Source organism: Alosa pseudoharengus, unplaced genomic scaffold, assembly GCF_046254945.1.
Source record: "Alosa pseudoharengus isolate Yale_2024_CS ecotype anadromous, Long Island Sound unplaced genomic scaffold, YU_APseudo_1.1 YU_APseudo_1.1_scf_9, whole genome shotgun sequence".
Taxonomy (NCBI): domain Eukaryota; kingdom Metazoa; phylum Chordata; class Actinopteri; order Clupeiformes; family Clupeidae; genus Alosa; species Alosa pseudoharengus.
The window spans coordinates 26,559,597-26,584,850 of record NW_027468881.1 but is presented as its reverse complement, the minus strand read 5'-3'; the positions used below and the strand labels follow the sequence as shown (position 1 = coordinate 26,584,850).

The 25,254-nt window shown below is 45.4% G+C and overlaps 1 protein-coding gene across 1 annotated transcript in view; it reads right to left on the bottom strand.

The window, feature by feature from the left end:
- Window positions 1-221: 221 nt before the first annotated feature.
- Window positions 222-25,254, bottom strand: part of nphp4 (nephronophthisis 4) — a 94,656-nt gene continuing 69,623 nt past the window's right edge. The window contains exons 15-30 of the mRNA XM_076276499.1: window positions 22,204-22,395; window positions 21,081-21,259; window positions 19,868-20,028; window positions 19,194-19,374; window positions 17,861-17,986; window positions 14,036-14,223; window positions 13,213-13,439; window positions 11,349-11,538; window positions 11,070-11,153; window positions 8,625-8,781; window positions 7,848-7,912; window positions 6,484-6,569; window positions 4,483-4,654; window positions 3,849-4,028; window positions 1,733-1,876; window positions 222-550 (exon numbers count right to left, since the gene is read on the bottom strand). Of these exons, the coding sequence (XP_076132614.1) occupies window positions 410-550; window positions 1,733-1,876; window positions 3,849-4,028; window positions 4,483-4,654; window positions 6,484-6,569; window positions 7,848-7,912; window positions 8,625-8,781; window positions 11,070-11,153; window positions 11,349-11,538; window positions 13,213-13,439; window positions 14,036-14,223; window positions 17,861-17,986; window positions 19,194-19,374; window positions 19,868-20,028; window positions 21,081-21,259; window positions 22,204-22,395 (2,473 nt within the window). The 3' untranslated portion in view covers window positions 222-409. The remainder of the gene's footprint in view (window positions 551-1,732; window positions 1,877-3,848; window positions 4,029-4,482; window positions 4,655-6,483; window positions 6,570-7,847; window positions 7,913-8,624; window positions 8,782-11,069; window positions 11,154-11,348; window positions 11,539-13,212; window positions 13,440-14,035; window positions 14,224-17,860; window positions 17,987-19,193; window positions 19,375-19,867; window positions 20,029-21,080; window positions 21,260-22,203; window positions 22,396-25,254) is intronic.

The window sequence follows — 25,254 nt, the reverse complement described above, 5'->3', positions numbered from 1 at the left end:
CTTAAAAGGTACTTGGTGTGGATCTCGGACCTGGCTGGAAGACATCAGAATGACGGCATTCCCTGTCAAGATGTGATGCGCCCCCAATCACCAATGCCGTTACTTATCCAGCTGAAATTACAGGACCACTGGGTTACTAACGCCATCCTCATAAAGAATTGTCACGGGACACATAACCACTCTCTCTTCTTCAGTTTGTCTAAAGCCTTTATTGGGTCTTAAAAGCAGATACATTCAGCATTTAGACATAATTAGAAAAACATAAACAACATCTATTGCATGAAGCTGAGTTCCTTTGTTATATCTGGCTGGGGTCATCATTAAAGAGCCCTGATAAAGTGCCTCATGATAGTGCTCCTTCAAAGGTCATCTGCAGATGACCTTGACACAGCAGGTCTCCCTACACAGATCATCTGTAGATGACCTTGACGCAGAAGGTCTCCTCATTGAGCTCCTCCTGGTTGTTGACGTAGATGAGAATCTCTTCTTGGCCGGGGCTTTGGCTTGGGGCGAAACGCAGGCCAATGGAGTACGTCTGACCTCCGTCAACCTGCACGAGACACCACATGATTTACCTCCACCCTTCCTTCATTTTCACCCCTCTCCCTCATCTCTACCCCTGTCTCCCAACCTCCAACCCCCCCCACTGACCCTCAATTGATGTTGTGCAGTGCAGTTGACCTCTGGATGGGGCAGTTAAGGTGAGAATTACCCCTGCCAGATTTGGCAAAGAGGGCTAAGCCAGCTGCTGTAGAGTGCCTATAGTCACCAGAGTCCCACACAAAGCAGCCCCCTGCCTCAGGAGGAGAGTTGAGTAGAGGAGAGGAGAGGAGAGAAGAGGAGAAGAGGAGAAGAGAAGAGAGGAGAGGAGAGGAGAGGGGAGAAGAGGAGAAGAGAAGAGAGGAGAGGAGAAGAGGGGAGAGTTGAGGAGAGGAGAGGAGAGGAGAGGAGAGGGGGCTAATTTCACTTCTCCGGTTGCCTTTGGTTCAATTATACGGCTGCTCCTGTGGGATTTATGAGCCTGGCTGTCAGAGATGTGAATAGGGTTGCTTTCCCCACCAGCAGCCCCCATGTCATCATAAAGCAGCTGGAGCAACACAAAAAATAACTCTGGCAAAATCAATACATCTGGGCTTTTCAGGAGATTACTGAATAAATCCACTACATTGACTCGTAGATTTCAGGTAGCCATTATAGGCAATCCAGTGAGAAGCAAACGGCCTCTCAGTCCAATGTCCTCTCAAATACCAACACACACCTTCAACCGGAACCTACTGCTCAGCCCCACGACACACTTACACCTTACACTGAAACCTATCGCTTTCTCAGAACACACACACACATTTTATACTGCAACCTACCCCCGCGAGCCTCTATAACACACACACTCTGTCTCTTTCTCAGACACAACACACACACACATATTTTATACTGCAACCTACCCCCGCGAGCCTCTATAACACACACACTATCTGTCTCTTTCTCAGACACAACACACACACACACACATACACACACATAATTTTACGCTGCAACCTACTGCCCAGCTCCACGAGCCTCTATAACACACCTACCCATGCACACACCTTTATAACACACATTCATCTCCATAACACACACTCACACTTCTATAACCCTATACTTCACTACTACAGGTCTGGTGGGAGTCTATAGGAGGCAGCTGGTGTGGGTGGGGCAGACAGCGGGAGAGGTCATGACCTTTCGGGCTCACCTGAAAGGTGTCCTCTTTAAACTGCAGCAGGTCGGTGCGGTCAGAGAGCAGGTGGAAGGTGCGCGTGTTGGGGTACGGGTTGGTGAACGTGATCTTCTTGGTGCTGCCTCGTCCTCCGCCCACCGCCAGGCAGATTTCAAAGGCCTGAGAAACAAAACAAACACCGTGTGGGACGTGCACAGACTCACAAACACCTTCCTGGGCGTCTGCTGTTGGCTTCTATAAATCAGCACCACAAAAGCGCGCTCACAAGCACACCCACACAAGATCAAATGCAAACGGAAACACTTATAAACTTATAGAAGTGCAAACAAACACATAACACCCCCCCCCCCCCCCCCATACACATACACACACACACAAACACATAGTTGTATGTGTGTTCAGCTCCTTGTGCATCAGTAAAAACAGAGGCTTAGGGCCAATCTCAATTCTCTGTTTTACCCCTTCCCCTATCCCTTCATCTTACCCCTAGCCCTTGTCCCTCGAAACCAAGTGGCAAGACATAGGGGTGAAGAATATTCCCCATGGAAATGAGATACCACTAGCCAACCATAAGGGAGAGCGGGATGATTGAAACACTTGAATTAACGTAATTTACAGAGATCGTACCACACTGAAAGCTAATATTTTGTCACTAGCAACCTGTCTCCTGTCAAATAGGCTATCATTGCTTTTTCAGCTCGGAATAAAACCGTTCAGGAATTATGTCAACAACAGCAGAACGTGCCTATGTTCATTCGCAGCCTACCTCCTGGTCCGGGTGAATGAAACAGGGATGGGGGACAAAATAAACATGCAGTTTGCTATGTAAACATCTCACAACTCCTTGGTTGGTCGTTACTTGACATCAGAAGCAATCGCTACCTGTAATAGCCTATGCGAGGAGTCGGCAGCAAGTAGGCCTATGCAGCATTAATATCAGACGAGCGGTAAAAAATTTCAGCGAATTTAGCTGCTGTTGGACTTTACATTTTTGACATGGTATGCTGCCAATTCGCAGGGTAGACTATATCAGACAAGGACAATTACCATTTTAATTTTATAATCCTTATTAATGCCAACATTTCATGTCAATGAATCTCTCGGTGTGCTTGTTTTTCCGATGTGAGCGGTATATTGGGTATTGGGTATTTCCCGATCTTGCTTGGTTTTAAGGGGTATCTACCCCTTGCCCTTATCCCTACCCCTCGATCGAAATGAGAATTGAGATAGCCCTTCGTCTCACGTGCATGCGCAAAACTAAGGGGAAGGGGGAAGGGGGAAGGGGAAGGGGTAAAATAGAGAATTGAGATTGGCCCTTAGAAATACTACGAAATACAGAACCCAGGGTCACCGCTCAGAGAGGGGAAAAAAGAGAGAGAGAGAGAGAGAGAGAAAGTGAGTGAGAGAGAGAAAGAAAATAGAAAGAAAAAGTGAGAGAGAAAGAAAGAGATAAAAAAGAAAGAAAAAAAGAAAGAAAACGAGAGAAAGTGTGAGAGAGAAAGCAGAGACATAATATCTTTTTCATTTTTTTCTCTGGTCCTCCTACCCCCCTCTTCCTGGTCCCCATGTTCTCCCCTCATCCTCTGCTCTCCTCTCTTCTCCAAACCTCTTGTATTCTCTCTCTGCATGCTCCCCCCCCCCCCCATCCTGTCCTCTCCACACCTCTCTTCTCCAAACCTCTTGTATTCTCTCTCTGCATGCTTTCCCCCCCCATCCTGTCCTCTCCACACCTCTCTTATCCCCCCTCTCCATGCTTTCACTCCTCGACCCTCTCCTTTCATCTCTCTTGTTATTTTCTCCTCTCCTATTCTGTCTTTGGATTCTTTTCTCCTCTCTCCTCTCCTCTCCTCTCTTCTCTTCTCTCTCCTGCTGCGGCACTCTGCTATGGCTCAGGATAGCCACTGTCTCACGGTAACACACAGGCAAGAGTGGGACTTGAGATGATTAAAGCTCTCTTTTCACGCACAACACACCACACACACACACACACACACACACACACACACACACACACACACACACACACACACTCCTGAATACTCTATCTCTCTCTTGCAGACACAAAGGAACTGTATGTGTGAGTTATGTGTCTGAGTGTATGTGTGTGTGTGTGTGTTTATGGTGATGCTACCTTGGAGATGACGGGGGGGTGTGCGGTGATGCAGATCAGCCAGTACTCCACCAGCTGCTGCTGCTCCACATCCACCACACTGAGCTGAACGAACTTGGAGCCCGTCCTGTGGCAGCGCACCCTCAGCTGCACGTCCTGCACGGCCCGCGGGGGGAGCACAAACACCTCACACGGGTCCACCTGGAGACACACACCTCTGCGTCACTGCACTGGATGGACCTCTACACTCGCAGAGGACAGCAGGCGGCTAGTCCCAACTGCAGCAGACAGTTAACAGACAGCTAACCTCCACTGCAGCAAATGGTTAACAGATGGCTAGCCCCCTTTGCAGCAAACAGCTAACAAGTGGCTAGTCCCAACTGCAACAGACAGTTAACAGACAGTTAAGTCCCAACTGCAACAGACAGTTAACAGACAGTTAAGCCCCACAGCAGCAAATGGCTGACAGACAGTTAACCTCCACGGCAGAATATGGCTAACAGACAGTTAACCCCCTTTGCAGCAAACAGCCAACAACCCCCTCTGCAGCAGACGACTAGCCCTAAACGCAGCAGATGGCTAACAGACAGCTAGCCCCCTCCGGAGCAGACGGCTAACCATAACTGCAGTTTCTCTACAGTAGACGGCGGCATACCTGTAACTCCAGAGGGTGGGACACGTGACACTTCACCTTCCTCATAGCCTGGGTGCCCCTCAGTACCAGTGATTGACAGGTGAGCTGGCCAGTCACGCAACTTATGTCCAAGCGCTGAAGGAAGTGGACATACACTTGCCAGATTTGAGCTGGGGCTAGAAGCCAGCGGTCACTGTGGTCAAAGGTGAAGATAATCAATAATACAATACAAAACAATTCTGTGAATTAATCACTGCCTTAAATGGCAGCCCTACATCAATCCGAGGATGACGCTTAACAAAAAAGTGCACGTTTTTGATTGCTATTTAAAATTAAGTAGCATTTGTGTGTATGATAGTGTTAATATGTCAATATTAACACTATATGGACAAAAGTATTGGGATAACCGCTTAATCAATGAATTCATGTGTTTCATTCAGACCTATTGACACAGGTATATAAAATCAAACACCTAGTCATGCAGTCTGTATTCACAAACATTATTGAAAGAATGTGTTGTCCTTAACAGCTCAGTGAATTCAAGCATGGTACTGTCATAGGGTGCAGAAAGCAAGGCCCATAACCCTTAAAGGTGTACTGTCACACTGATGTGACAGGAATGTTGGAAAATTAACGTTCTAAAGAATTTTAGAGCCTTGAATTGTTGCGGAAAGGAATCTTATGTTAGAATGTTCAAAAACCCACACCTTTGGTCAGGTGAGTTTGGTGTAGAACAGGAGGGTCAAACATAAGGCCCGGGGGCCAGATCATGCCCGCCAGCAGGTTTCATAAGACCCCCATGATGTTTTGGATAGGAAGGGAAAATTAGAAAGAAAAGATATTCACATCCAGCTGTCTTCAACAATTTTTAATGAACAATTTCTGTGATAAATTGATTAAACCTAGCACTACAAACCATCCTCAGGAAAGAAGGGGCTAAAAACTGACATTGAAGTAGGTTGTTTCAAGAGCAGGATATGACAGCAGTAGATGATTTGTAGGGTACTTGTTTGCTCTTAAGTGGGTGTAGTAAAGGAGTATATCATCAAACACCACTCCAATGCAGAGAAAGGATAATGACCATGACAATGATGGCCCCCACGAAGGTCTCATTCCAACAAATCCGGCCCACTGCCTAATATGAGTTTGACACCCATGGTGTACAAGAAGATGGCTCTGTTCCACTACTGTCTCATCAGATACCTAACAGGGAGCAAGGCAACAAGTGCCATTCCAAACTGATTGAGCTTTCTTTTCCTGCATTCTGAAATACCTTCAAACTACCCCCCGTAATGGTTGTTTTTGAGGGCATCTTTGATGTATCTTCTATGCTACCTATTACCCACAAATCTATGCTGCACCTGTGAAAAATAAACCAAGTTTATTGAAATGTAATTTGTTGACATTTTATTCCCAGAAATAAACAGTGTGATCACTGACCATTGATAACCATTGATAGTGATTGGTGTGATTTATGTGTTAACTTTCTAAAATTAGCCTGCTAGCTTACAAAAACTAGTTCTTGCTGAGTGCTAACATCATACCGTATTGTCAACGTTATCTTAAAAGACCGTTCGAAACCATCGTTCTTAGAAGATGCCTTTACTTCAAAGTCATATCACTGCATTGTGTATGCATCTGCATATCACCCCATTGACTGGCCTGCAAAGAGCCTTCAACCCCATCAAACACCTTTGAGATGAACTAACAGAGACCGCGAGCCAGGCCGTTAACATTAGTGTCTGACCTCAAAAATGCCCTTCTGGATGAAATAAATCCCACAGATACACTCCAACAGCTTGTGGATGGTTCCCAGAAGAGTGGAAGCTGTTATAGCTATACTATGGCTATACACTGTAATGGCCAGGGGTCCTAATACTTTTGTCCATATAGTGCATATCTGAATGAGCGTGTGTATATCTTTGGTGTGATATTATGTTTATCATTCATTTCAAAAGCATATAATTGACTGACTACAGAGTGCCTACAACAGAAAGTGGGCAGACACAGGACGAGACTCACGTGAACACAGTGATAAAGAACTTCTTTATTTGAGGACTTGGACAGCCGGCCACCTTCACATACACATCCTGGGGCTCCCCTGGGGCCTGAGACAACACATACACACACGCACGCACGCACGCACGCACAAAGACATGTAACTGTCAAAACACAGATGAATGAAGCTCCAGGAAAGGATGAGATAGATTTGCATGATAAACATACTTTGTGCAATTGTTCAATAATTTCACATACATGCCAAAGTTCAATTTAACTTAACTTAATTTACAGTTTTTCTCAGTCGCTTTGGTGCTTTTCTCACATCACTATTAACATTTGCACAGCAGTTAGTGCAATTCTCAAAACAATTAGTGTAAACTGCAAAACCTAGTGGATGACCTGCAAAAGCACGTCACTTGCTCAAAATGGATAGTCCATTCCTCAAAAGCAGGTATTCATGTCAATGAAACTGTCAGTGTCATCAAAATGAGAAGTCTTGACACCATCGTTTATGAACAAGATAGTCAAATGGCTTTGCCATGTTTTCATTATGACAGTTCTCTCAGTGTTTTCCAATGCAAAAAAAGGTCAGAACTCGGTGACACTACCTGAACATGCTCAAGACAGCACTATACAGTACTTGTACAGCCATTTGAAAACTACAGTAAAGTTACACATTGCTGTAGTTAGGTGAGTAAGTGAGTACAAGACACTGAATACGTACATTTTTACTGTATGCTCTTTGCAATTCTACAGCATTGTGAGAGAATTTGATAACTAGTTCAACAATTTTGTATGTAATGACTCAAGCAATGAAATGAAGACTATTAGTTTTATTGGGAACGACTATTCAGCATTCATAAGTATTGTTCATTTTGACTGACATGACATAAGCAAATGATAATGTTAAAAAACAGCAGAGAATTGTATGTAAGCAACTGATACATGTCCAAAAGTATTTGCAATTTGTTCAGAGGAAGGAGAAATTGCTACTATGATGTGCACAAATGACTAAATGTTGTGGAGGTTGAACTAATAGTTATGAGAATTTTCATTCTGATCTGAAAAAAGCACCAAAGCGACTGAGAAAAACTGTAAGTCTCATCCCATTAACACTGTGTTCTACTGTAGAAGAAAAGTTGAAATGACAGTGATGTCTGATCTGTGTGTGTGTCTGATTGTGTGTGTGTGTGTGCCTAATCTGTGTGTGTGTGTGGGTCACATGTGTGTGTGTGTGTCTTACAGTATCTGTCTGTGTGTGTGTGTGTGTGTGTGGGGGGGGGGGGGTGCATGTGTCTCTGATCTGTCTGTGTGCGTGTCTGATCTGTGTGTGTGTGAGTGTGCTCTGCCCTGCCCTGGACCCTGAGCAGCAGGAGGGCACTCACCACTGCTCTGGTGTCACAGATGACATTGGGGTCCGTGCAGCGCACATGGAGAACAGGAGCTTCCTCTGTGGAGGAGAAAAAGCAGAGATATTAGAGTTCAGCATCATCATCAGCACGTTGAGTTAACCTAGCCTACAGCTAGAACAGTCTTGGGTCCATAGTGTGTATGTAGGCCTACAGCTAGAACAGTCTCAGGTCCATAGTGTGTAGGCCTACATCTAGAACAGTCAGGTTCATCGTGTGTAGGCCTACATCTACAACAGTCTCAGGTCCATAGTGTGTAGGCCTACAGCTAGAACAGTCTCAGGTCCATAGTGGGTAGGCCTACAGCTAGAACAATCTCAGGTCCATAGTGGGTAGGCCTACAGCTAGAACAGTCTCAGGTCTATAGTGTGTAGGCCTACAGCTAGAACAGTCTCAGGTCCATAGTGTGTAGGCCTACAGCTAGAACAGTCTCAGGTCCATAGTGTGTAGGCCTACAGCTAGAACAGTCTCAGGTCCATCGTGTGTAGGCCTACAGCTAGAACAATCTCAGGTCCATAGTGGGTAGGCCTACAGCTAGAACAGTCTCAGGTCCATCGTGTGTAGGCCTACAGCTAGAACAGTGTCAGGTGCATAGTGTGTAGGCCTACAGCTAGAACAGTCTCAGGTCCATAGTGTGTAGGCCTACAGCTAGAACAATGTCAGGTCCATAGTATGTAGGCCTAGCTTCAGCAGAAGCTAGCTTCAGTATGTCCAAAAGGTGTGTATGTGAAGGTTCCCAGACAGCACACTCACCTGGGGCAGGTGTCCAGGGCGGCAGGCGGATGGCTTTCTTCAGGAAGGTGCCCTCTGGATGGGAGAAGCGGAAGGTCTGATCGACACCGTGAGGAGTCAGCTCCACCCTCACCTGGCAGATGGCCACTGGCTTCCCATCCTGACCCTGGAAGTGCACCTGAGGGAGCCACAGCCAATCAGAAGCCTAGCAACAACTAAATTAGCCAAACAGCCACAGCCAATCAGAACTGGAATCTACCTGACCGAATCCAGAACTGATTCCTATAACTGGAATCTACCAAACCAAATCTCAAACCACTTCCTATAACTGGAATCTTCCATACGAAATCTCAAACCACTTCCTATAATTGGAATCTAAGGCTGAATCTCGATGTCCCCCCTCACATACTCACAAACTCTGATGTGCGTTCCCACTATACTAACTTTGTGAGGGCGTAGGGCTGTTCCACTGTGAAATTGTGAAGTGCATGAGGGCTCGCTCACACCCTTTCTGTGCCCTCCGTAAGTTGTCATTTATGCAGACTTATGCAGCCTGTCAAACTCAATCATTTATCAACGGATGTCAGTTAAGTCTTTGAGAGATCAGGGCTTAGACCTTAGGGGGGACACTGAGATTCAGCCAAAGACTGAATCGCAATGCAGATTTCAGCTCCCCTTTCCTGTGCCACCAGTGCCTCGTTCCTGTGCCAAGTTGAATATCTGAGTTGCCAGCTAAAATACCTCGCCTCTGGAGCTCCAAAATGGCCATTACAGGCAGCACTGGTGTGTCACAGTGGAGGCCCCAACATGAATGTTTTGATATGCTAGGTGTATTGCAGCAATATTTACATAAATAACAAAATCTGTTTAGTTTTAACTGTACTGATTGCCACTGTACAATCACAAAATACAGGGTTGAGTGATAGACTGATTAAATATCAACTAATGGACTGACTAATCTAATGTCCATTCAACCCTGCTGCCCATTCAACTCTACTGTCCACAACTGCTGTCCATTCAACCCTACTGTCCACAACTGCTGTCTCCATTTGTTTTATCCTAATTATTCATTAAGGCATAGTGACAATAGAGATGCCCTACACGAAACATATCTACAGTAAATGTATTTTCATGACGAACATCTGCAATAGCAAATCAGTGACTGAACTTAATGGATGGTATTTAAGTTGGTCATGTCTTGGCATGGCTGTATTTCTGATCAGATTGGTATGATGACAACACCAAGTTTGAAGTGCTTTGGAAATCACTTTCAATCGGAGAGTTTTCAGCCGGATCTGCCAGAGCAAAATTCAATGCGCTCTTAGATCGGTCTGATTTCAAGCGTAGTTGTTTTCAGGAATTGTTTCAAGAAATACACTTACTGTTAATAGAAATGTCAAGAACTGTGCCAGGGAGACTGAGAAAAACTGTAATGTTGATGACTATCATTTTGTGGCTTTTGATTTTTCATTGATTTTGTGGCTTTTGATTTTTTTTTTTTTTTTTTTTTTTTGAAGTGTCAGTTAAGCCACCAACACCATTTTGAAAGTATTAGCAGTTTTCACATTAAGGAAAAATCCTCAAAAGATTCCCAATCTTCATATACAGTATGACACAGCCTTGTTTTTTTTACTCCATTTATCCTGATGTCACCGGGCACCATCTCTCTGCTCTGTTAACTAGGCAGACTGAACTCCCCATCCAGACGACAGACCAGGCAGACAGCTCCTGTGCATAGGGCGTTCTGCATGGATCAAAAGCACAAAGTTTCGGGCTCAGGCATTTCAGCTGAGCTATGACAGCTAAGACTCATAAAAGTCCTCCAGAGTTGAAAGAAATGAGAAAGAAGTCCCTCCACTGAAGCGAGGGACCACGTGCCACCGTGTCCGGCGCGTTTGAAAAGAGTGTGTGAGTGTGTGCCCGGCGTGTGTGAGTAAAGTCTTTAATTCCCCCGAGGCGCAGGGGAAGTGCAGTGTTGAGTTTGGTGAGTGCGCTCCATTAGAGGACAGTGCAGATGGACACACACACACACACAGTGCTGACGGATCGCCCCCATAGAGGCTGCTCCAGCCATCTGGCCTTCCCTTGAATGGCCACGCTGAGAGTGCATTTAGCCCCCAGCTACAACACACACCACAAAGAGTGGTGCAACAACACAGACCCATAAGACACATCGTTCAATGCAAAGCCATAGTGCATGCAGCATTCAGATGTCCAACTATATTACATCACTTCCTTCCTTTGGAGGTTGTACTTTAAAACGGTGCAGACAGTTTACCCCCTAACATAGCCCTGCTGGAGATGGTCCACTACACACACACCAACATACAGATCAGATGATTCTCTTTGGTACCTGCATCAACCAGTCTGATTGAGCATGTGTCAAACGTTGAAGTTTAAGCACATGCAGCTGAATAACAGATGTGAGAGGGGGATGTGCAGGTGTTCAGGTGTGCAGGTTCCTACCTTAATGGATTTCCTGCTGACGGCACTGGGCTGGAGCCTCTGAAACGTGTGATGAGTCTGGTCACCTCTCATAGGGCCCAGTCCCTACAGCACAGAGAGAAGAGAAGTGTGTGTGCGTGTGTGTGTGTGCGTGTGTGTGTGTGGGGGGGTGGCGGTGGGGCTGGAGGTTAATGAAGAGTCCTGCTTTACAGTGTTCCTGTAGATAACCATATGTTCATGGTTTACCTGTGGCGAAAGGTGTTCATAGTTTACCTGAGGAGGCAGGTGTTGATGGCTTACCTGTGGGGGTAGGGTGTGTGTTGACACAAAGGTCTGGTACTTGAGGGGGATGTGGACGGCCTCTTTGGGGCGCAGGTACACCTGCAGGACGTGGGTCTTTTCGTTCAGCTTGAACATGTCCTGCTCCAGCGGCGTGGAGGTCTTGGTCATCTGCTTTAGATAGCGCCACTCCTCTGTGCTCACCACCACACTGCACACAGAGACAGGAGGGGAGAAGGAGAGATGGAGGGAGAGAATGATGGAGGGAGGGAGAGGGGGAGAGATGGAAAAGGGAGAGATATGTAGAGATGGAGGGAGGGAGAGAAGTAGAGATGGAGGGAGGGATGGAGGGAGAGATATGGAGAGATGGAGGGAGGGAGTGATGGAGAGATGGAGGGAGGGAGAGAGAGATATGGAGATGGAGGGAGTGATGGAGAGAGAAAGAAAGGGGGGAGAGATGGAGGGAGGGAGATATATGGAGAGATGTAGGGAGGGAGAGATGGAGAGAAAGGAAAGGGGGAGAGATGGAGGGAGAGAGAGATGGAGAGACATGAAAAGAGGGGGAGATGGATGGATGGGGAAATATGTGGAGAGAGAGAGAGATAGAGAGAGAGGGGGGGGGAGAGATGGAGAAGATGAGGGAGAATGTGGAGCATAACAGGATGAGGGCATGAGGGGGGTGAGAGGATGCAACTTTAATCGGAATCAAAAAGGGATGTGTGTGTGTGTGTGTGTGTGTGTGTGTGTGTGTGTGGGAGGGAGGGCTCTGAAGAAAAAAGAAAAGAATCGCTCTGGGACTTTTAAGGCCCTCGCTTATGTTTCGTTCTCTTTTCTGCTGTGCACTAAAGAGCAGGTTGTGCATTGTGCCCATCAAATGCTCTGAATGGGACAGCAAAGCTGCTCCCGCCCAAGCTCAAACGCAGCCCCAGAGAGACCACGCTGTGCAGAGTGGGCTTTTCTCTGCTCTCCTGGTTAAGGCTTCACACACACACACACACACACACACACACACACACACACACACACACCAATGAAATGGGTGGGGGAGAAACATCAAACGCTCTTCTCCAGGGAGAGGGTAAATTATAGAAAGGTTTTGAGCAGATAATTGCACCCAAAAATAAATAGTTCCAAGATGATCCCCTTCCCAGTGTAATACAGAAGCTGACCCTACATCAGACTGAACAGCCCAGAAACATGCATCTCAGTCAACTCACACACACACACACACACACACACACACACACACACACGCACACGCACACACACACACACACACTCCAAGTAAAAATGGCAAATTTCTTACAAAACTTGCACTCCAGGCAGAGCTTGGTTTGTCTCCCCTCAACTAGCCCAGTTAGATTATACGGTCTTTTCCAACTAGGATTAACCCAGTCATGAGGTGTATGAGTGAGCAACTAGGATTTACCCCATCATGAGGTGCATGTGTGATTTACCCAATCATGAGGTGCATGTGTGATTTACCCCATCATGAGGTGCATGTGTGAGGTCTGCATAGCAGCAGTAGTGTACCTGAGCAGGGTGCAGTAGTGTACCTGAGCAGGGTGTAGGTAGTGTACCTGAGCCTAAGGTATGAGCTACACCAGGCGCGTAACTGAAGCGTTCCGTTCGCGACGCGTAAAATCCATTTAAAAAGACTGGTCTATTTTTTTCGAACGTACGCGCCACTATCACGTCTGGTGTAGCTAATTCCATTGATTATAGTGGCAGCTAATTGTTGCAGCAGATGCTACGTGAACGGAACGCTTCAGTTACGCGCCTGGTGTAGCTCATACCTAACTGAGGTATATAGGGTGGCAGTGGTAACGTATCTAAACTCTGTAGGGTGGCATAAGCGTACCTGTGCAGGGTGGCGGTAGCATACCTGAGCTCTGGGTCTTCACTGTGGATGGTGATGGTCTGTGGCAAGCTGAAGGGGTTCTTGAGCAGGAACTCGAAGAACTGCACGGTTCCGAGAGAGGCGTAGAGGGTGTGTTGGGTGGTGATGGCCTGGCTCAGCATGTTGGCGATGCCCTCGGCTTTGCTCTGCTCACGGTACGCCTCAATCACACGCAGATCACGACCCAGCTGCTGCCGCTCCTCACGACGCCACTGTTACAACACACACACAACACACACACAGACACACACAAAGAACTTAATGTGTAAATAGTACACGGTGTAATTTCATGCTAGAGGAGTTGTTTGTTCTTTATGTTATCTGATGACCCTAAAAGCACGAAGCCCACAGCGCCCTCCATCTGCAGCTCTTGGGACTGCAGGCTTCCTGCCCGTTAGCCACCGCCTACTACAGCGGGGACTAGCCGTCTGCTAATTCCATGCCAGAGGAGTTCTTTGTTCTCCATGTTATCTGATGACCCTGTTCAGGTGGGCTTCACTAAAAGCACCAAACCCACAGCGCCCTCCTGCCTGTGAGGCTGGTTGTGCTGCTGTGGGATTTCCCATCAGTGCAAGCCAGGTCTGGGCTTTGAACAGCCATAAGGTTTAAAGAGCAACTTGCAGGTAAACAACCACTTTGTTGTAGCTTTGTATTTGTATTTATGCATATATGTTTGTGATTGTATGTGTGTCTGAATTTATGTGAATGTGTGTTTGTGTGTGTTTGAGATCCTATGTGTTTGTGTGTGTGTGTTTGTGAATATGCGTGTATGTGTTTGTGGTAATGTGTGTGTGTGGTTACACCTCACCATGTAGGGTTTGTGCTCAGTGGCGCCGTCCTGCTGTTCGGTTTGCCTCACTGCAGCCATCCTGCTGAGTTTGCGCAGCCTGCTCTCCTCTGCGTCCACCTGGCCAGCGCGATCCCCTCTAGCCTGCAGTAGCGACATCAGCTCACCATGCACCTCCACCATGCGCAGGGCACGGGCTGTGTTACGCGCTGCACACACACACACACACACACACACACACACACACACACGCACACATTACTTTCACAAAAACAGATTGCCAAAGACCTCCACCATATGCAGCGCACAGGCTGTGTTACACACTACACACACACACTTAACGACTCTTACCATTACCACAGACCTCCACCATATGCAGGGCACGGTCTGTGTTACATGCTGCGCGCACGCACACACACACACACCCACACGCACACATACACACACACATTACTCTCACAAAAACTGACTGCCATGGACCTCACCAGTACGCAGGGCACAGGCTGTGTTACGCGTTGCGCGCACACACACACACACACACACACACACACACACACGCACACACACACAGAACTTGTTCTTCTCTCAAACATTTCACACTAAACTTTGTTCTACCAACTCTGAATCTGGGTTGAGTGACACTTCAACCAAGAAGACAATCCCAACATAACAAAGAGTTTGAGGCAGATCAAGGCTTTAAAACGCTGGCAAAGCCAGAAAACAGCATATTTGAGTTTGACAGCACATTTCAAAGAGCAATAGTAGAAGAGTGACTGCGTGTGTATGAGAGAGAATCACTGAGAGAGTGAGAGTCCCCGAGAGCAGCTCAAAGAGTGAGAGAGTGTGAGAGAGAGAGAGAGAGAGAGAGAGAGAAGGTGTGTGTGAAAGAGAGGGAGAGTGAGAAGAAGGTGAGAGAGTGAGTGAGAGGGAGAGGGAGAGAAGGTGAAAGAGTGAGAGTAAGAGAGTGAAGATGAGGGAGAAGGCTAGAGGATCAGAATGAGAGTTGATCAAGGTGAAGAAAAGAGTGAAAAAGAGCCTGAGGGAGAGAGAGAGAAAGAAAGAAAGAAAGAAAGAAAGAGAGCGAGAATTGGGACAAACGCACAATATAATCCCTACATGCAGAATTCTGGAGATACATTTTACATGCACAGAGAAAAACAAATTCATGTAGAGCAGAATTAGGCAGACACCAACTAATAACATCAACAAAAGAGCTCCACATTTGTTATCACCTTAAATCCACCCCACAAGACACCATACATTCCAAAGCCCTCCAAACCCAAGAGCTGAGCCCAGAAAAAAGTCTCCTACATCAGTTGTTGCAGAGACCAATGTGGGATAATTTTTATATGTCTCTCATTGAATGATTAGTATAGCTTACATACATGTAGTGAAATCTAATTACCATCCTCTTACTCTGACCCTTGATAAGATAACCCCTGTGTCACCAAACTGGGGGTGACCCTTAGGATGAGGGGTGGTAAACATTTCGGTAACGCTTTAGAATAACATGTGCTTATTAGGTATTAACAGTGCATAATAAGCAGTTAACAATTCATTACTAACAGTTAGTTAACTGTTGTTATCCTTTAATAACATTAACTAACTGTTAACATGCAGCTTGTAAGTGTTAATAAGCAGCCTTTTAGGTTACTTACAAGCATATTTGTTAATGTGTTAACAAGCAGCTTGTTAATGCTTGTTAATGGTGTATAAGACAAAAAGGTGGATAACTAATACGCTTATAAAACCTTTCTTACCTATTTGTAGTAAATTTTGCAGCCCCCCAATCTAAAGCGAGGACCATGTAGCCTATAGTTCCACAAGCCCAACCTTCTATCTCTCTATACAGCTTGGTTTAGCTGTGAGAAATGCACCTTTAAAATTATTGCAGTGAGCAGGAATTGAACCACGGTCTCCTGCATCAAAGAGTGCATCGCTACTTATTGAGCTACACTACTGTTCTTGTATAGCTGATGAAATTGTTTATTTTGATTCTATATTCCGAAGTGCTATATCATACTAGCTATGCTTTTTACAAATATGTTTCTGATGGAAAAGTGGTGTTTAATTAATGCAGAAACAGACCACGAATGTTCGCCTCTGTTCAAGGCAAACTGAAACATGTTTCAAATCGATCACGAACGTTCGCCTATGTTTGCAACTTTAAACCAGAGCTTTGAACGCACCCACTTATCGTCTTTAAGCCTCGGTCGCTAGGTAACCAAACTATATACAAAGCTGGCATATCTTTAGACTGCTGACAAACTGTTTTATGCGTTCACTGAACAAAGATTATGGAAATTAAACACCACTTTTCCATCAGAAACATATTTGTAAAAACCATAGCTAGTATGATATAGAACATCAGAATATTTTCCATCAGCCAATTAGGAACAGTAGTGTAGCTCAACAAGTAGCAATGCACCCTCTGACGCGGGAGACCAGGGTTCGATTCCTGCTCACTGCAATAATTTTGAAGGTGTATTTCTCACAGCTAAACCAAGCTAGAGAGATACAGTATAGAGAGATAGAAGGTTGGGCTTGTGGAACTTTAGGCTACATGGTCCTCGCTTTAGATTGGGGGGCTGCAAAATGTACTACAAATAGGTAAGAAAGGTCTTATAAGCGTATTAGTTATCCACCTCTTTGTCTTATACACCATTAACAAGCATTAACAAGCTTCTTGTTAACACTTACAACTGTTAACAAATATGCTTGTAAGTAACTTAAAAGGCTGCTTATTATCACTTACAAGCTGCATGTTAACAGTTAGTTAATGTTATTTAAGGATAACAACAGTTAACTAACTGTTAGTAATGAATTGTTAACTGCTTATTATGCACTGTTAATACCTAATAAGCACATGTTATTCTAAAGCGTTACCAACATTTCTTATCTCTGTTAAAAAAACAGATGGTTAGGTGATCACTGGTGGGTGACAACCGTGGGTGTGTGTTAAGGGTATAAGAGTTGGCTTCACCCACAGATGGGTGGGCTTGTTACTTTGACATTTCATGTGGGTAACATGCTCCCAGCGTTGTGACTAAAGCTGCAGTCTCACACCAGGATTAATTTTGACCACATAAACACACTCTGACGACTCACAACACCACTGTTTTCCAAAAAATAAGAAACTAGAAATCAAAGTAGATCTGTTGTTATCTGACTCTAAACCGAGAATATAAATTGGCATAATATCTCTCTGCTGTCAGAGACAGAAAACGGAGACTGACTCTAACCAAATACAGGCTAAGTGACCACAAATTGGAAATCGAAAAAGGGAGACACAAAAAATCATGGCAACCAAAATAATATGTGGTCACTGCACGACAGGTGAGGTTGAGACAGAGATGCACTTCCTCCTAAAATGTACATCCTTCAATCACACAAGAAGCCTTTTCTTCAATAAATGAAATTCCAAAAATCCTAATTTTAATTAAATAAGTGACATATCAAAATGAAAAATACTATTACTGTAGGAGGAAAGGAGACAGGCCATATCGTAATGCATTTTATTTTATTCTTATGAAAATCTATTGATATGTATACAGTGTTTGTCCAGATTTATTGTATAATAACTGCTTTGGCAATACGAGTGACCTTGTCATGCCCATGAAGCAATTTGAATTTGAGAGAGAGTGAGAGAGAGAGAGAGAGCTCATTACCACCTCAGCCAAATCAGTCCCTTGCATGAAGAGGCTGAGTGATAGAGAGAAGAATGAGACAAGAGAGAGTGATAGAGAAACAGAGATAGAATGAGAGAAGACAGAGACGAGAGAGAGTGATAGAGAAACAGAGATAGAAAGAGAGAGAGAAGACAGAGACAGTACAGTATTGTCGTACCATTCTTCTGTGAGACGCTGGAGCTGAAGAGGCTTCCTCCCCCAAAGCCCTGCATGGAGCTGCAGCCCTTGACCACGTGCACAGAGGAGGGAACAGAGATGTCCGAACCCCGCTCCACTGGACCACCTGTGCACACACACACACAGTCACACACACACACACACACACACACTCACAGACGTTATAAAAACACCACCACCACTTTTCAACATGACCTCACCTCCTCTTACGACAGAAACAGATTGCTAGAACAAACCAACCACATATTGGCTCTATTCCAATAGCACCTTGTTGGTTTTAGCCCTTATCTATTTGTCTTGTCCTTGACCTGTGAAACGGTGTGGACGACTGAGATAAAAATCTCCCATCAGTCTTTATAAGGGTAAATTCCAGATCACTTCCTCAAGAAGGCTAACGACGTGTTTCTAATTAGAAAACAAACAAGACAGGAGATAAATTAATCCCAGATGAGAGGTGAAAGAAAAGAGACAGACAACGACAGACAGAGAGAGAGAGAGAGAGAGAGAGAGACACACAGAAAGACATGGGGAGAGACTCAGAGAGAACTAGAGAAGGAGAGACAGGCAGACAGAGAAAGAGAGAGAGATAGAGAGAGATAGACAGACGGAAAGACAGTAAGTGAGAGAGACAGAATGAGACATAAAAAGAGAGATGGAGAGAGAGAAGGAGAGAAAGAGAGAGTGAGAGACAGACAAAGAAAGTGAGTGAGACCGAGAGAGATAGAGAAACAGTCAAGAGAAAGATAGAGAAAGAGAGGCAGTGAGAGATAGAGAGACAGAGAGAAAAAGAGTGATTGAGAGAAAGCGTGTGAGAGAGAGACAGAGAAAAAGAGAGAGCAAGCAAGAGACAGAGTGGCTTTAGTGAAGGCTGATTGTTCTGGTTCCCTCGTTTGTATTTCTCTTCTCTAGGAGTTAATTGATTTCAGTTGTTTGGTGCCGAGAGACCCAGAAGGATTGATGGATATCTCAGCCTTGATTGTAATTTACATGCCAAGACAATTTCAGTTTTTCTTCAGCCCGCTTTGAGAGATAAACAGGCACAGCTTACTGGGCAAATGCTTTCAGCAAACAGAAAGCATTTAAGCCAACTTCTATGTGAACGTGTTTTCTGGTAGATTCCATTTAAGCCAACTTCTATGTGAAAAACGTTTCTAAGAGCTTTGAAAAGAAACAAGAGAAGCTTGAGAACCCCTTGAGGTGAAGTCACCCATATGTACCTGCCCAAACAACACATAAACAGAAAAGAAAAGAAAATGTAATGGTCAGTGTAAAAGCGTAATTTCATCAGCTGACCCTGACCCAAACCCACTCACCCACGTTTCCCAGGCGCAGGTGCAGTCTGCCCTTGACGGAGGTGAGAATGTTGATGGGTGACATGACCGCGTGCCTTGAGAGGTGCCCACCTGCCACGCTGCCATCTTGGATGAACTCCGTGGTGATGACCTCCAGCTCATGAACAACCTGCACTGCAGAGCGGCCCTGCCTCAACAGGTGCTACACACAGAGAGGAGAAGCCAGTCAAACACAGTAGACAAAGCCAGTGGGAAACAAAGGCTTCGTTCAAAGGTTTTGTTTGGTTGGTGTAGGCATGTAAGTTAGAAAACTTTATTTGTGTAGCACTTTTCAGAGACAAGCATCAAAAAGTACTAGATGGGAAAAAAAAACATGACCGGGGTCAAATGAGTTACATGACCGGTCAGTACAATCTCTAGATTTTGAGCAGTAGAGGAGAGAGGCAACATGTTTTGTTTGATATTGGGGACATGCGTCTCAGAAACTACAATCAGAATCTCTTGTCTTGTTTAGCTGTGAAAAGGTTTCTACTGCCCAATCGCTATAGCATTTAGGCAACCCAGGAGTGTAGATAATGCATAATGCATGGGAGGAGCGAGTTATCAGCTTCACTACGCTTGTCTGCAAATAAATGACATGCAATGTTAAAACTGTCATGTGCATGTTAGTGTGAGTGTGTGTGTGTGTTGCATACCTTGAGCTCCACAGCAGCGCAGCCAATGAGCTGCATTGAGTTGCTGTCCCACACGTCGATCTGCAGAGAGTGCTGAGCCAGGTACTTAAGGAAGCTTCGCCTCTCTCCTGGACACTCAGGCTCTGCCCCCACAGTGAACCGCAGCTGCAGCCCAGGGGACTCTGGGGGCGAGATAGGAAAATGTTTTCTTACTAGTGCACACACACTCCAGAATGAGAGAAGAGAATGAGAAGAGTGAGAGTAGAGAATGAGGAGAGAATGAGAAGAGTGAGAGTAGAGAATGAGAGAGAGAAGAGAATGAGAGGAGAGAATGGGAGGAGTGAGAGAAGAGAATGAGAGGAGTGAGAGAAGAGAATGAGAGGAGTGAGTAGAGAATGAGAGGAGAGAACGAGAGGCAGGCATGGAAACGGGTCAGGGGTGAAAAAGGTGAGAAGGGCGCGCAAAGAGGGAAATGGCCGTTTCATAGCAAAACAAGCGCGAGTGACATTGTTGCCAATAGTGCATAGCTTCCATGGAGTATGAAGTTGCCTAAACCAGAGATTTATAAAGAAAACAAACTACAAAATGACTAATTTTTACAAAAAAAAAAATACTTATTATTTCTTCTTTTTGGCTTGGGCCTATGTGTGAAGGGGCCCACTTGCACTGTTTGTTGTTTGTTGATCAGACACGTTTTTAATTGGGCTCTTGTCTTACAACGCATCAAGATGCATTCGCGTCTGCGCGTGATTTGTAAACTCAGTTGTAACCCCATAAAAACACCCCCCCCCACACACACACACAATATTTTCTCATCGGATCTGAGCGAACCACGTAAGTCCCCTATTTTGGATTCAAAACGGCGAATTTCGCCGAAAGGTGAGGAGTTTTCATGCCTGGAGAGGAGTGAGAAGAGAATGAGGAGGGAATGGGAGGAGTGAGAGAAGAGAATGGGAGGAGTGAGAAGAGAATGAGAGGAGTGAGAAGAGAATGAGAGGAGTGCGAAGAGAATGAGAGGAGAGAATGGGAGGAGTGAGAGAAGAGAATGAGAGGAGAGAATGAGAGGAGTGAGAGTAGAGAATGAGAGGAGAGAATGAGAGGAGTGAGAGTAGAGAATGAGTGAGAGAGAAGAGAATGAGAGGAGTGAGTAGAGAATGAGAGGAGAGTAGAAAACCAAAGGAGTTACCTGATTTCACCCTCAGAGTTTGACCTTAGTTCACCTTCAGAATCTTACCTGTGTTCACTGTCCCATCCTTGTTGATAACGGCGAGGATGCAGGGGTCATCATCTGTGGGCTTCCCCTGTAGACCAATCAAAGACAAGCGCTGGGTGCTGACAGGAGGGAAGCGGTAGAGCTGGAAGGTGAAGTGGACGCAGCGAGGCCAGTCAGTCGGCACACCTGTCTGAGAGATTCTGCACACACACACAGACAGACAGACAGACAGACACACAGACAGTCACACACACACACACCCCATCATCTTTACTGCCTCCTTTCCACCGACAGGACATCACTGTATATAACACAGGCTATAACATCAGCCTGTGAGAGATGACCCTAATCCAGTGCATGGGACCCCTTGCTCCTGCTCCTGGTGTGAATGTAAGGCATGTGCTGAGAGAAGGACCCCAGTGGCCAGACCTGGCCAGCAGGCGTAATCAAAGCACATCATGACTTTCTGCATCCTGAAACGCCCCCTGCTCAGGGAAAGTGCTGACGACATCACAAAAGAGGGCTGTGTGTTAATGCAGCCCAACAGCTCTGTGCTCCAGGGGCCATGGCAAGAGAGGAGCGCAGGAATCAGAGAGAGAGAGAGAGAGAGAGGGAGGGAGAGAGGGGAGAGGGGGGAGTGAAGGATTCAGAGAGAGAGAGGGACACTAAAGGATTCAGAGAAAGAGGGAGGGGAGAGGAGTTAGAGAGAGAGGGAGGGGAGAGGAGTTAGAGAGAGAGGGGGGAGAGGAGTTAGAGAGAGAGGGGGGAGAGGAGGAACGAAGGATTCAGAGAAAGAAGGAGGGGAGAGGGGGAATGAAGGAGTCAGAAAGAGAGGGAGGGGAGAAGGAGAGCGTGGATAAGGCCAGGAACTGCAGGATGAGTGTGCGGGTCAGCCTCCTCTGTGTGTGTGTGTTTGTGTGTGTGTGTGTGTATTCTGAAACGTGTGTGTGTGTGTGTGTGTGTGTGTGTGTGTGTGTGTGTGTGTGTATATTCTGAAGTGTGTGTGTGTGTGCGTGTGTGTGTGTGTGTGTGTGAAGGATGTCTGTTGCTCTGCAGAGGGTCGGTCTCCTCTGTGTGAGAATGTGTATGTGTGTGTGTGTGTGTGTGTGTGTGTGTGTGTGTGTGTTCGTGTGTGTGTTCTGACCTGGAGAAGGCAAGGAACTGCAGGACAAGAGTGTTGCTCTGCAGCGGGTCGGCCTCCTCCCTCTGGGGGTTAAAGGTTACGGGCTCGCTGGGGTCTGAGACCTCGGCCACCTGCCCATGCAGGTCCAGCACCTCAGGGAAACTAGCGGAGAACAGGTATGCCAGCGAACTCCGAGAACTCCGTGATGGCAGGCTAGGAGGAATTGCAAAGGTCAAAGGTTACGATGTGTCTAGCCACAGCACAAACTGGTGTTTCTGACACCTGGTACAATACACACAGCACATGGCAAAAATGCTTCTTAAATGGACATGCATATACAAGACATGAATGGCCAGTTTTGATAGGTCAATACCATCGTATTTAAAACCAAACAACACATTCTTATTGGAGGCCGTAATCATTTTGTCATTTACAAGTATCATAAATAGTGCATTAGATCTACACTTTGTAACTGAAGTGGCTTCACTGAAACCTAAAGCTTTTTTTCCAGAGATGCCACTTGGAGATAATTGGAAAAAGGAGTATCTGTCAATGCAGCGTTTGTAGATGTGAAGCAGGATGTAGTAACTGCAGGTGTAGCTGGAGCTGCCATGGCTAAATGAAAGGGTTGCTGAGATATGAGCACACTTCCTGTTTGGTGGCTTCACCAGTGATTTCAATTGGCTGTTATGGGCGAACGGTTTTAAATAATTGCTACAAATAACACTTGTGAGGCTTGGTCTGAAGATCATCTATGCAAAGTTTCATGAAGATTGGACAAAATTTGTGACCTGTGAAAATGGTTTAGTGTTTTAGTTTTAGTGTTTTACAACAACAAACAGTCACCAAATGTATTGAGCATCCTCCCAATGGGGTCTGAAGTCCATGTACAAAGTTTGGTTTTGATATATGAAAGGGTTGCTGAAATATAAGCTCACTTCCTGTTTGGCGGCTTTGTCATCAATTTTGATTGGCTGTGACGGGCAAACGCTTTAAAAAATTAATACGCAATGGGATAACTTTTGTGAGGCTTGGTCTGAAAATTAAGTGTGTCAAGTTTGGTGTCGATCGGAAAAAAATTGGAGACCTGTGAAAAATTTGTTTCACATTTGATAAAATCAAATATGGCGAAAAACCCATCACGGCGGAAATTCATCACCCAACATCATAGGGTGCGTTGTACTCGGCATGGTCCAAGGATTCCAACGATACCTCATTTTTGAAAATCGGGTCAATGGGTCAAAAGTTACGCATGTAAACGCACATCCAACTTTGACCTGCTTTGCTGCTAGGCCCCCAATAACTGCTCAGTAGCAGGTTTAAGTGTACGGCACTGCGGATGATACAGCTGAGTTAGAGGCTGATGGCAAGAGGGATGAAGCTGCTCCTGTGTCTGGTGGGTTTGGTGCTCAAGGCTCTCCTGCGCCTCCTAGAGGGGAGGAGTATAGGGAGAGAGAAGGAGTGCTCATGGCAGGTGTGATTGAGTTTGCTTCATCTTCCTGTAAAGCATGCGTGATGGGAGCATCTGGCTGCAGTCACAGGTCAGGCATCTGAGGACTGAGCATCGTCCACACACCTGCTCTTAATCAGGCGCAATCAGCACACCATGTGCTCAGCTGTGCTGTACTTAGCGCCAACGTCTTTTCAATAAGCGCATTTCCCAGCAGCACTCAGGGAGGCCCAAACACATACCACTTCAGGTGAACTCGCATTTGATTCCTAAAGACAGATTAAATCATAGTTCCTGCCTAAATACAGATAACTTAAGGTTAACTCACATTTGCTTCCCAAACTCACCCCATTTAAGGCTAACTCACATCTCCTGTCTAAATACAGACCACTTAAGGTGAACTCGCATTTGACTTTTAAAAACAGATTAACTCATAGTTCCTGCCTAAATACAGATCAGTTAAGGTTAACTCACATTTGCTTCCCAAACTCACCCCATTTAAGGCTAACTCACATCTCCTGTCTAAATACAGACCACTTTAGGTGAACTGGCATTTCCTGCCTTTTTCCATTTTTTCCTTGCTTGATTTGTCATGCAGACAAGATGTTCTACAAACACATACAGTTTTGACCTAAATCCTTTTAGGTAATTATAAACACTTCCCACAAGCAGTGCAGACAACAAAAGAACAGGCAGGTAAACCACAACTGCCACCAACAAGCAAACAGCTTGTCACCAGGACTTTAACATCACTTTTAAGTGCTGGATTAACAGTTTACCACCAGTAATTCCGTCCTCAGTTAAAACACCATACACTCATCACCATCAGTACCTGCTCAGTTAAAACACCATGAGCTCACCATCAGTACCTGCTCAGTTAAAACACCATAAGCTCACCATCAGTACCTGCTCAGTTAAAACACCATTAACTCACCATCAGTACCTGCTCAGTTAAAACACCATAAGCTCACCATCAGTACCTGCTCAGTTAAAACACAATTAACTCACCATCAGTACCTGCTCAGTTAAAACATCATAAGATCACCATCATCAGCTCTTCAGTTAAAATACCATAAGCTCGCCATTAGTACCTGCTCAGTTAAAACACCATAAGTTCAAAGCACCTCCTCCACAGAGTTATGACTCCTCCCATCAACACCAAGAACCCCCCCCCAATGAGTTCTGACTCCTCCTATACAGTAGGCTCGTAACCCCTCCTCCTCACTTCTGTAGGCCTCTCTGTTGCCATATTTCATTACAACTACCATTTTTTACACAATTGACAGACATTTAATAGACAGTTTTCATAGTTTAATTCCCATTACTCCACACTTGTAATAGCACCTCGCCTTGTGCCCAGTCCTAACTCCCAAATGGCCTCTGGCTCCATTCACAACGTTTGTATCTGACAGATATACACCGCCCCTTTAATGTTTTTGCTATACACCGTCCCTTTAATGTTTTTGCTATACACCGTCCCTTCAATGTTTTTGCTTCAATCCACTATTCACAATGGCAAGTCAGAACAGCGCCACAATTTCGAGCAGAGATTAAAAATGTATTACATGCTTAGTGTGCAGTCTTTTAGTTTGTCTGTTCAAGGCAATGGTTAAACGCTGTAT